The sequence below is a fragment of the Anopheles cruzii genome, chromosome X, assembly GCF_943734635.1.
Source record: "Anopheles cruzii chromosome X, idAnoCruzAS_RS32_06, whole genome shotgun sequence".
Classification (NCBI taxonomy): domain Eukaryota; kingdom Metazoa; phylum Arthropoda; class Insecta; order Diptera; family Culicidae; genus Anopheles; species Anopheles cruzii.
Window position 1 is genome coordinate 7380140 of NC_069143.1, and position 11551 is coordinate 7391690.

Sequence of the window (11551 nt, forward strand, 5' to 3'; positions counted from 1 at the left end):
TACTCACGGCATTCTTCGTCCTACCTATTCCCTACCGACCTGCTTTCGCGCAGGTCGAAAGTATTGATCACAATATTGACAACCAATTCGTTCACTCTCGATATAATTCAAATAAACAAAAACAAATAATCAAATTATGTAAAAAAAACATAGACTTTGTTAGAAAAATGAACGCCGAATCAGTAGCCTGTCCATTGTCCCGTTTCCTTGTGCTGGATGTTGAATTGATTTTGGCCTTTATCAAAACTTTTGTTTCTTCCAGTTCTCTTAGAAAAAGTTATTGTCTTTCCAATCCAAAGAAAATTTTACACTATATTGATCAATGTTCGGAACATTCTTCCTCCTACCTACTACCTTGGGTAGATCGATCGCATGGAGCGATGAAAACATAGAAATCAGTTCAGTAGCGCTTGATATTACACAATTCAACAAAAAAAATATATAATCAAATAATTATCAAATTTTGTAAAAACAAACTAGCTGTTATCAGAAAAATGGACGTCCTATCGGTAACATGTGCATGATGATCACGTCTCCTTGTCGTGGATGATGAATTGATTTTGATTTTAAATTTTTTTTGCTTCATCATGTTCTCATAAGAAAGTTAGCATCTTCACGCCTTGATTATATTTCGATGCTGCTGTGAACTGCGTCGTTGCCATCCAGCACTCATCAGTATGGCAACTAAGGCTTGGGCTTAAACAATTCCAACTACAAACTAATCAAACTAAAGACTAAAAATTATATTACTTCCGATCGGAAGCATTTTCATAATCCTGCATGGTATGGGAATGTTCTATTGATTTTGCTGGTAAAGCAATGGATTTTGCTGGTATTTGTTCCTTCTGAAGTCTTAGGTATACCAAGGAATTGGGCGACTAAACACAAGTTATATTCACCATATTCTTCCTCCTACATAACTCGTTTCATTGGCAGACAGCATAGGTCGATCAAAATAATGTAAACTAGTTCAGTCGCGTTCGATATAGCTCTGTTAGGCATACTGCCGCCCGTCAATTCATATCCATCCATCAATCCATTAAATGATATAAAACACAAAAATCTTAGGCTTTTATAATAGAAAAAAGTAACCTCTGATCGGAACTTGTACATGATTGCCATCTTTGTGCGATGGAAGATATGCTTCTTCAATAGCTATTGAAGAAAGCATAGTTTATGAGAAACTATTAAAGGTTACTTTTTTCTATTATAAAAGCCTAAGATTACAATGGTTGGTCAAAGCCCCCCTCCCTTCTCGGGCAGCCCACCATCATGATGGCAACCATAATTACTATTTCTATGTACTATAAAAAAAAATGGCAGATTGATAACGGGAGGTTCGTTACAGCGAAAATAAATCTCCACTCGGTAAGATGTCATCTTTGTGGTGGCTGTGGAGTATGCTCGAGTACCACAGTATTTGGCTCGCAAAGTCTAGCCCACCGAAAATATGGCCGACCCACGGTTCATCCCGTGTTCTGTGAAAGAAAGAGGAAAAACACAGAGGTTATAGTAGGAGTAGTAGCTCTCGGGCTCTACTCTGCTGGTTTGGTCCTACCTTTTCGTGAAATCTTTACTGATCAGCGTGATGGCCCAGCGTAGACTGGATTTGTCTCGCTTCGGTTCGCACCCGATGTACGCCGTCACCCGCGTCAGATCAATTGTGCACATCTCCTCGTACCCTTTCCCTTTATCCTTCTTGTCGAGCCTCTTCAGCACCACCAAACTGGGCCCCATCAGCTGCAGCTGGTACAGGCGCAGGGCCTTGGTCCGCGGATCGGCAAACTTCAGCTCCATCGTCGGTTCCAGCACCGGTGACTTCTGTATGGTTCTGTACACATCGTTCAGCGTGGTGGTGGGCCTGAGGGTTAAGTAGTTGTTCTTCCGATCCGCCTCGTCCCAGTACGTCCAGCTGCAAACAGCAGAGATTCCGTTAGCATAAGTACACACTAATATGGTGCATGGTTCCGGAAACGATGCTTGGCTTACCGAACGACGATTTCCAACACATTCTCCCGGTAGTGGATGGGCCGCACCAAGGCACCGTTGAGGACTATTTCGTACAGGGTCAGTTTATTCCAGGGGTGCACCGTCCGCGAGGCCAACTCTTTGCAGACGTCGGATGCAGTCTTGGTGGGAGTAATGTCCACGTTCACCTGCTGCTTCTCCTGCTTTACGGGCCAGGTTAGTTCAAGACCCAGCAAAGAAATTAAATAAGTTAGCTTTTACGAAATTCAACCATTAACCGCAGGACAACACAAAACAAACAGTTAGAAGAAAAAGAGAAGGAGACGTTACGTAGAAAAAAAAACAATAGTAGTAGCAGTAGCAATAGCAGTAGCAATAGCAGTAGTAGTAGCAGTGACAGTAGAACAGTTTGCTTGCGTACCTCCGAATTTGGCGTGTTGGCCTGCTTCTCGCTGTCCGTCGGGCTGTTGTCGCAATCAATCGTGATCCACACCTTCAGATCACCCGAATGTTTGACGGCATCGGAGAGGTTCTCTGCCGCCGCATGGTACCGTTGCAGCACCTCCAGCATCATCTGATCCTTGCGTAGTTCGTCGTCGCTCACCGGGAACAGCTGCGGGTACAGCCGTATCAGGTCGGCCACGACGTCCGCGTCCGATTGATGGTAACCGCCAGTGGCGCCACCGCCACCGCCACCACCGCTCACTTCGTCCGCGGCCGTGTGCTGGTTCGAGTTCGCCATCAGCGTGGAGCCCCAGATCATGGCCAGGTTCGGGATGCCCATCCGGTTATGCTGCTGGAGCGACGCAATGAACGCCAGGTGGCCGATCAGCTTCTTCAGCGTGTTGTGCTCGATGCGGGGCAACCGCTGCAGCAGCTGCTGGTACGACTCCACCTTCAGCGGCACCTCGTTCAGCATGCCGATCGACGTGAACGAGGCGGCGAAGCTGCCGAAGAACGAACCGGGCAGCTCGCGGATAAACTTCTTCAGGGCGCCCGCCACGTCGTGCTCGTTAAACTCGGCCCGGGTCAGCTGCACATCGAACGCATCGTTGGCGAACAGCTTCAGGAGCCGACCGACGGACGACACCGAGCCCGACCGACGGTAGATGCCCTCGGACATGGCGCCGTGCGCGTAGATGAAGTTGACGCACCTGTCGACCAGCACCGGCACGTCGCCCCGTGTCAGCTGCTGGCTGTGGAGCGTGGGCCCGCTTTGGTGGGCCGCCTGGCGGACCATCTTGCGCCAGATCTGCGTTTCGCGCGGCGAGCTCATGATGAGGTAGAGCGTCGGGAACGGCGGACAGTCGATGAACATGGTGGGGCCCGCTTCGACGTACAGCTCGGCCAGCGGATCGTCGGTGCCGCTCCCGTCCTCGATCGCACCGATGCAGCGCGCCTTGCGCAGGTCCAGCTCGTCCAGCTGGTGGTCGATGTAGCTGAAGATGTACAGCCGCCGCTTGTTGGTGAGAAGCACCCACGCCCCGGCCCAGCTCGCCGACACCGACTGCTTCACGTAGCACCAGCCGGCGCGCAGGAACTCCCGCAGCAGCTCCTCCGGAAACACGTCCGTCACCGACTGTAGCACCTTCGCCATCCACAGGTTGCGATCGGAGCGATTGTGCGTAGCGAACATGTACGAAGCGCGGCTAGTCTTGTGGCTTCCTCCGCCACCCGGCGTGTCCGAAGGTTGGCCGGAGGACATGACAGCGGCGGCGGCGGCGGCCATCAGCCCGCCACCTCCGCTAGCGCTGGTGGTCGCCTTCGGCAGGACGAGCACAATCTCGAAGCAGTGCAGATGGAGCCCGCCTTCGCCCATGAACTTGTGCTGCACGACGCACTGCAGGGCCAGCAGGTACCGCAACTGGATCGTCTCCTTCGGGTGCGTCTGCTGCGGGTCGAGGAACGTGTGCAGGATGCGCTCGCGCAGCACAACCGAGCGCGGAGCCAGCTCGTAGTACAGCAGCATGTCACCCATCTTGCCGCCGGACGGAATCTTCAGGACGTGCCCTTTGTGCGTGATGAGTCGCTCGGTGAGTGCCGGTTTCGGCACCATCGTCGTTGTCGTTGTCGTTGTCGTTGTTGTCGTCGTCGTCGTCGTGCTGCGGCCAACAGCATCGGCCTTCGGCCCTGTCCCCGCCGTCGATGATCCTCGATTTAAGCTTGACCTGCGCTTGAGTGCGTTCAGCAGCTTGGACGCGACACTGCCGCCGGACACTGTTGCCTTCGGGGGGGGGCTGCTCACTTTGCGATGGGCCCGTAACCGCGGCAAGTCCACGCTCGAACAATGGATCCGTACCACCGATCGCCTCGAAGTACGATGGGAGCGATTCCGATTCCGCAGCCCGGTGTTGGCGTGATGATGATGCAGCTGCTCCAGACGGGGTCGTTGTTGCGTTGTCGGTGAGGGCCGACTCCTGAGGCTGCACATCGTCGATGTACCAATTGGTCGTGCGCGGCTGCCGTTTCGGATAGCTGAGGTCCAACGATCCACCGTTGCTGCCACCGCTGACTACCTCCGATTCTTCTTCCACCACCGACAGGTACGACTGGACGAGGCTCTCATCCACCAGATTCTCCATGCTGTCCGAGGGAAGGCTCAAGTTTTGGTGCACGATGTGCCCGATGCTTCTCGCATTGCCACCTCCGCCACCACCACCACTGTTCTCTTTCGTAGGTTCCTCCGACGGCTTCGAATTGACGACGGGATGTTTGTTCCGCTTCGGTTTCACCGGAACGCTGGCCCTGAACGGTGATGGATGGCTGCTTGCCGGCAGCAGAAGCGAATCGGACCGCTCGGGAATTTGTGGCCCGCGATCGACATGAGCGCTAGCAGCACCCCCACCACCAGCAGCTTCGTTTTCCACTCCCACCACTCCAACAACCACCGGCTGCTGCTGCTGGCTGGCTGCCATGTTCTCGATCAGATCCCGACCCCGACTGCTGGCCAGGGAGGAGTCGGACAAAAACAGTTCCGGCTCCAGCGATGACTGGCTGTGGTTCACCTCCGTACTAGTCGCGAGCGGGTCAAACTCGTCGATGATGTCCGAGTAGAACGACACCGTATCGTAATCATGCCGTCTTGCCTGGTTCACGGCGGACGGTGTGGCGGCGCGATCGACCAGCACCGGCTGCAGTAACGACGGTGACAACAACTGGGCCTCCGACAGCGTGGCATAGATCGGCTGCACCCCGCCGGCGTTACCGTAGAATGGTTCCAGTTTGGTCACCACCGTACGATTCCCCTGTTCTCCGCTGCCATTATTGGTAGTTACTTCCTTCAGCTCCGCCAGTATGACTGGTGGTGGAACGCAGTCACTCGTCGCCCCCCGCCAGGACCACGACAGCGGTCGATACTCGTCGGCGTATTTCACCGGCTGTCCGACCGGAACCACCGGCGCCGCCACCGCCGCCACCGCCGCTGCCTGACGGCCATCATCATCCTCGAGGGTGGTCATGGATGTTTGGCGCGAGAAAATCTGACTACTGTTGTTACCGGTGACAGCGTCAGCGTCACTTCCTACGCCTGCCGCTGGCGGTTTAACTTCAATCGATGACGCTACCTCCACCAATTGGCGTAGCTCCGGATGCATGTTGTCCTCCTCGGAATCGGCCATCGACGAGCGACAACTGCCTCCACCGCCGCCGCCGCGGCCGCGGCATCCGCGACATCCGCGGCATCCGCGGCAGTCGCCGCTGCCGCTACTCGACGAGCTCGAAATCGCGAGGCGCGGCAGAATGTTCAGCTTGCCGTACAGGTGGTTCTGGCTTCCGTGTCGGTCGCGCACAGGACCGTCATCGTCGTCGACTACCACCAACCGGTGCTGCTGGGCGTAGAACGTGGAGTCGTGCAGGTTCGATTCGCTCTTGTGCCGGTGACAATCGACGAGCGGCCCCGGCGGTGGCGGTGGGAACCACGTGAGCTCCGCTCTTCCTCTCTCCACCCGCTGGCACTTGGGCACGATCGTAGTGTAGAGGTTCGGTCGGGCGAGAGAGATGCGCTCGAAGTTCGCCGGCAACCGTTGTACCTCACGGCACACGGTGCCTCCCACCCACCGATCGGGAGTAGTGGGGGCGTTGGATGAGGATGCCGACGACACCGGGCTGGTGTTGCCGGATCCGCCGCCACCCAACGACGACGGCGACGGCCTGGATGCCGGTGGCGGAGCCGGCCGCAGATTGGACGGTTTATTCCCCCGGCGCGGAATGTCATACGTTTGACCGGAAGGAGACGCTACACGCTGGCCCCGACCGGAACAGCGGCCCCGGTTATCCTTCTCGCCGTCGTTATCCTTGGACGTGGTGGTCGTTGTGATCGTCGTATTACGCGGCAACACGGTGAGCGTAGTGATCAGGGTGGACGATTCATCCAACAGTGGGCTGCTGAACTTGATGTTTTGCATCATCCCCCCCTCGTCACGCTTCTTTCCGGCCGACCTGCGCCGGGAGTCGGCCGTTGCGCCGGCCGCCATACCACCACGGCCACGACGGCCACCATCGACCTCATCTTCATCATCATCAGCACAGTCTGTGGTGCCGGTGCTGCCGCTGCCGCCGCCGCCGCTGCCGCCGCGACCGGCGGAAGTGTTGCTGCGGGTGCTCGAGCGCCCAACGCTCTTCAGTTTGTCGGCCGCCGACCGGCTCGTCTCCTGGCTCCAGTTGACGATGGTGCTGCTCGTGTTGCGCACGTTTTCCGCTACCTTGCGCGACTTGTGCGCTACCCGCTCGCCGATCGACTCGGTCAGCATCCGGGACGTGGTTCCGATCGACTTGAACAGGTCACCCGGTGAACTGGTTTTGTACTTGCGATCACCGTCCCCCCCGCTCTCAACAGCTTCGGTGGCCTCGCGATGATGTCCCGCAGCACCGTCCGGCAACAGTGATCCGGGGCCGGCCGAGTGCCGACGTCGATCCGCAGCAGCAGCCGCGGCGCGGTTGCCGTTGTCCCGGCCCCTCATGAACGACCCCGGCGCAGGTGCTGGCAGAGCATGATACGGTGGAGCCGACGGTATTTCTGGCGCGGCCCGTATCGGTGAGGCCTTCGGACTGATGATGATCACGTTCTCGTACTGCGTTCCCCGGAAGCCTTCCGCACCCTCCTCTCCCTCGTTGAATACCTGCACCTTCACCCGACGCGGTGCCGGAACGGGGCGGTTCAATGGTTCTTCCCCGCCAGCACCGGGCCCCGCCGCAACGTTCGCTGCCGGCGGCGACACGGAGGAGACCTGGCCGCCGGCATCGTCGACGATCGTGGCGTTCTCGTAGTCGCGTCGGTTGTTGCTGTAGTTGCTTGACAACACGCCTTCCACTGCAAACTCATCGCTGCCCTGCCGGTCCGGTCTTGGACGAGGCGACGGTACCGGGGGGTTGATGTTGAGTAGTTTTTTTTCTTTGTCCTCGGTCATATTTTGATCTGCAAACAGAACGGTAACGCGAAAATCAGAATAAAAATCATGCCTCAAGGAGAGGGGAATACTAGAGAGAGAGAGAGAGAGAGAGAGAGAGAGAGAGAGCGAGCAGCGATGGCGAGTCCTGAGACGCAACATATTATTAGGACGTAGTAACAAATATTAACGATTTTTTTACCCAAGATGACGATGACGATAAGCTAAGCTAAGTGTGTAAAATATCTGAAGACCTGATACGACTTATTTCATCATTCTGTTTAAATTTTCAATGTGTAAAAAATATGAAGAAAACAGAAGGTCAACGGAACGAACAACGCCGGCGACGTTACCCGGTAGCAATGATTTACTCGGAAACGTCTTCCAGGAAATATCGATTCAAAAGATTAATTAAACGCACGCTGCTCAAAGGTGCAACGAAATCGATCCATTTTGAATACAACGAACTGCGAATGAAAAGAAATGGATTCAATACAGGAGGTATAGGGCGCCCCAAACGCGACCATAAAAATATGGTCAATGGAAAAAAAAAACAGTGCACAACACACAGTGATGCACTGCTGGAGGGATGTGTAAGGGGGAGGGGGAGGGGGGTCGTCTCATCCGTGGTATTGTAGTAGCGCCATCGCCTTTCGCTCCAGGTCGATGGACGGCCACCAAACACACCAACCGAAAATGTAGCCTATTGTTCGTTGGGGGCGGCACACAAATATCATACCTTCACACCGACACACTCGCCCCTAACACACAGCACCACCCAAGGATTTTTTGGTAAAATTTAGTTTGAAAAAAAAACACACACACACAGACCGAGCAGAACGCGTGAAGGTGTCGCGACGAAAACTAGCTGAATCCGCGATAAAAAGGATTCTAGTCCTCAAAAACAACAAATAATGATGAAATGATTCACAAGAAAGATTACGGTAAGATCCGTTGGAGCCAAAGTTCGACGTTCGACGCACTAGAGTTTTGTCCGTTTTCCGTGGAAGGACATGTAAAAACACGGCAGGATCAAAAAGCAATGAACCGCACTTACTCACCCACAAAGCCGGTTCAACGGCTAGAGACCGCAGCAAAGAAAGGTTCAGACTCACTAGTAGTTTCACAGAAAAAGACAAAATATTTTCACTGCACTAAGAATTCACAAGCGACACCGTTGAGCACCAAGACTGGAATGAGATCACGATCTTGCCGCCGACCGATGCCGACGACCGATCGGAGAAATTTGCTGTCGTCGGGTCGTCGGAAAAGAACAAGAGAAAGGGGGCGGGGGGGGGGGGTGTTAGTCTGGCAGCGCCCGACGACGACAATAATAATGCTCACCGCGGCGCGTCGTCCTCTTCTCATTCGCGGCGCCGGCACACGCCGGCTTTTGTTGTCACACACCACTACAACTGTGGATGGCACGCGTCTGCCCGTGGTGCGCAGTTCCTCGAAGTGCGATACGCCGGAAGTTGGATCGCTGCTATGCTTTGTTTTCGAAGGTGCGCTAAAAAAGAGCCATGCTCTGTGGTAGGGCGGACCAGGACGGACTGGCCTTGAACAACATGGCTCGACAGGTCGTAGACATGTTTTTCGAAGAAACGTTCTTTTGTGGAAACAAAAGTCGTACCACTAGCGACCAACCGCCGGCCATGTTGATGATGGCGAAGAAAGTCGCTGTTTTCGGCGGGATTCCGGCGGAACGTTAGTGTTAGGAAGTGGAAGCAAGTATATCTTCGCCACATATCGTTCACGTGTTGGTGTTATGGTCACCAAGCTTTGCCACTCTTTCCGCGGTGGCGAAAAAAGTGCGTTGCGGCGACTGTTACTTCGAAGGGGTAACCCCAACCCCGACGTGCGCGTCTGATAAGCAACTCACACACTTAGTCCCTGCGGTTGTCAAAAACCCGTTAAAAGCATACTCAATACATTCTCTCTCTCTCTCTCTCGCGGTCGCGGTGTATTACTATGTACACGCGCGTTGACATTTGGCTGAGATTCATGTTCATAACCACTACTTCCGAGTTGCGGTGATGAAGCTCACACCGGGCTGCGGGGAAGAACCGGGTGTATAACGAGTCTGCGGGAGGAATGTGGCCACATCCTCCCCAGCGAAGCGAATGTGCGAACGTAAGCGGCTGCAGTTTCCCGGTACTTGGTGCTCCACATTGCCAGCCAGCGGCCATGACTCACCCTCCTCATACTGCATCGTAAATCGTCTCCTCCCCCTTACACCCATCCCCGTTGCTAGTTCGTTAAAAATCCGTCGAAAACATAAACAACACACACACACAGTGTTTGTGGTGGTGTGACATAACATGACAAACAAAAACAATGCAGTTTTGCGTGTGTGTAAAAATCTCAAAATCTCTTTGAAATGATAACACCAACATTTGTAAAGCCAACGGTTTTTAGCTTAAACTATGCGCTAGCCGCACGCGGAATGAAACCTTGAAGACAGAAGGGTGGCGAGAATGTGAGTTATCCGGAGTTCGGACGAGGAACTGTATAAAATAACGTCACCGTCTGCAGAGGCATGACTCATGTGCCCACCCCCCCCTGTTTCAGCCACACCATTGTGCTAGTTTTCCAAGTCGAGAGGGGAGCTGTTTTTATGTCAAAGATTATGCCGCCTGCCTGCCATGCATTTTGGCTTTCGGGATTAGGGAATTCACAATTCGGTTCGGTGGAATGTTAATGCTGCCCCGCGAACAATGCTACCGCGCATACCCCACTACTTACCATGCAATTGGCGCATTTGCTGCCACTATGTCGCATGTCCAGATGACTGGGCGCAATGATTTTGCGCGGACGCGGCGTATGACGGCGAGTGCCTGAAGGAGAAAGTGAGACAGACAACACACGATTGGTAAGGTGACACGCGCGGGGTGGGCCGTTACACCGTATCTTCGTTGAACAAACTTTATCACATTCACTACTCCCGGCTAAATACCCGGTTGTCCCGCAGCGCCGCACCTTGACGCTTTACCGCACCGAGAGACCAGGCAATGAGTAATCGTCGGGCCCATTCGTGGACTAGTTCATTTAAAATCAATTAAAAACAACATATCAATATCAGAATCGACACTGCAGCAACAGTTTTATCTTGGTGTGCGCCTGTCATGTTGGGGAGTTTTTCATACAGAGTTGGAGCTGACTGCCATCGCCATGCAGTTGTGTTGGTGGTGGTGGCGATGGCGAAGTTGTTTATGTGTTTAATGGAGTTTTGACGATCACCGGTACTCGGGCAAGAGATATCACCTGGTCTGCCTCCTCACGCGCCAACGGTCAACTGTTCTCCTCCCGCGACACAACACACCGCTAATCTATTGGAACACAAGATATTTGGCTTGCACAACACACTTCCGATTATCGGCGCACCATTTGACTGCGACGACGCACGGGCCCAACTGCGACGGGACAAATCACGTCGTTTGTGGCGACAAATACCTACCAGCAGGTCCTGCTGTTTGCCTTTTGACGGTGGATATTTTGATAGTTGTCGTCTTTGTTTCGGAGGAGGATCACATGAAACACCGTTCCGTGAGAGAGACACTGACGGTGTTCAGGCGTAGCCGTGGTTCGTGCCCGATTGACTTAACTTCGCCAGCACGCACAATTCTCAATTCGTCCGCGCAATTTCGCTCTTCTGAGACGATTTTTCTCTCTGCCGTCTCTGCGACGCAGAGAGCAAAAGCCAAGATCGGCAGGAGAGACGGATTCCCGTTGAAGAGAGCAACACTTTTCTTGAGTTACCGATTGCGTTGTAAAGGAGTGCCTCTTGGCGGATTGAGAATAAAATACCAAACTTTTTTTTTTCTAACACAAAACCGCCATAGTAGGCTCCCATTTTGAGAATGCTGCAGCATTTTTTTTTTTCATTTATTCATTAACCTTAGAGGAACGGACCGTAACCCGTACATATGTTATTTTTTGTTTTATTGTTTTTATTTTCCGAGCGAATATCGGAAATGTTCGGGAACGTTCGGTTGAGTGAGAGAATGCGTCCGCGAGAAGAAACTGTACTGTCTTCTTGTGAGAAGAGTGAGAATGAGATTTCGAATGGCTTTGAATTAAACCAAGGTTGATAGATTGACGGTTTGACGGTGACCACTTTTCAAGATCGCTATGACAAACCTTCCAAGTGGAAGGAATTAAATAATATAAATAAACGTAAAACATATTAGGAATATATT

The 11551-nt window shown here is 53.3% G+C and overlaps 1 protein-coding gene across 1 annotated transcript; it reads right to left on the bottom strand.

Annotated features, from left to right (window-relative positions):
* Nucleotides 1-1268: 1268 nt before the first annotated feature.
* LOC128278660 (uncharacterized) lies at nt 1269-9564 on the bottom strand. Its single transcript, XM_053017395.1, is given in 8 exon segments — nt 1269-1478; nt 1559-1912; nt 1990-2168; nt 2390-4213; nt 4215-5345; nt 5493-6389; nt 6549-7381; nt 9549-9564. Coding segments are annotated over 8 exon segments (5370 nt in total). The 3' UTR covers nt 1269-1342.
* Between the last annotated feature and the right edge of the window lie 1987 nt (nt 9565-11551).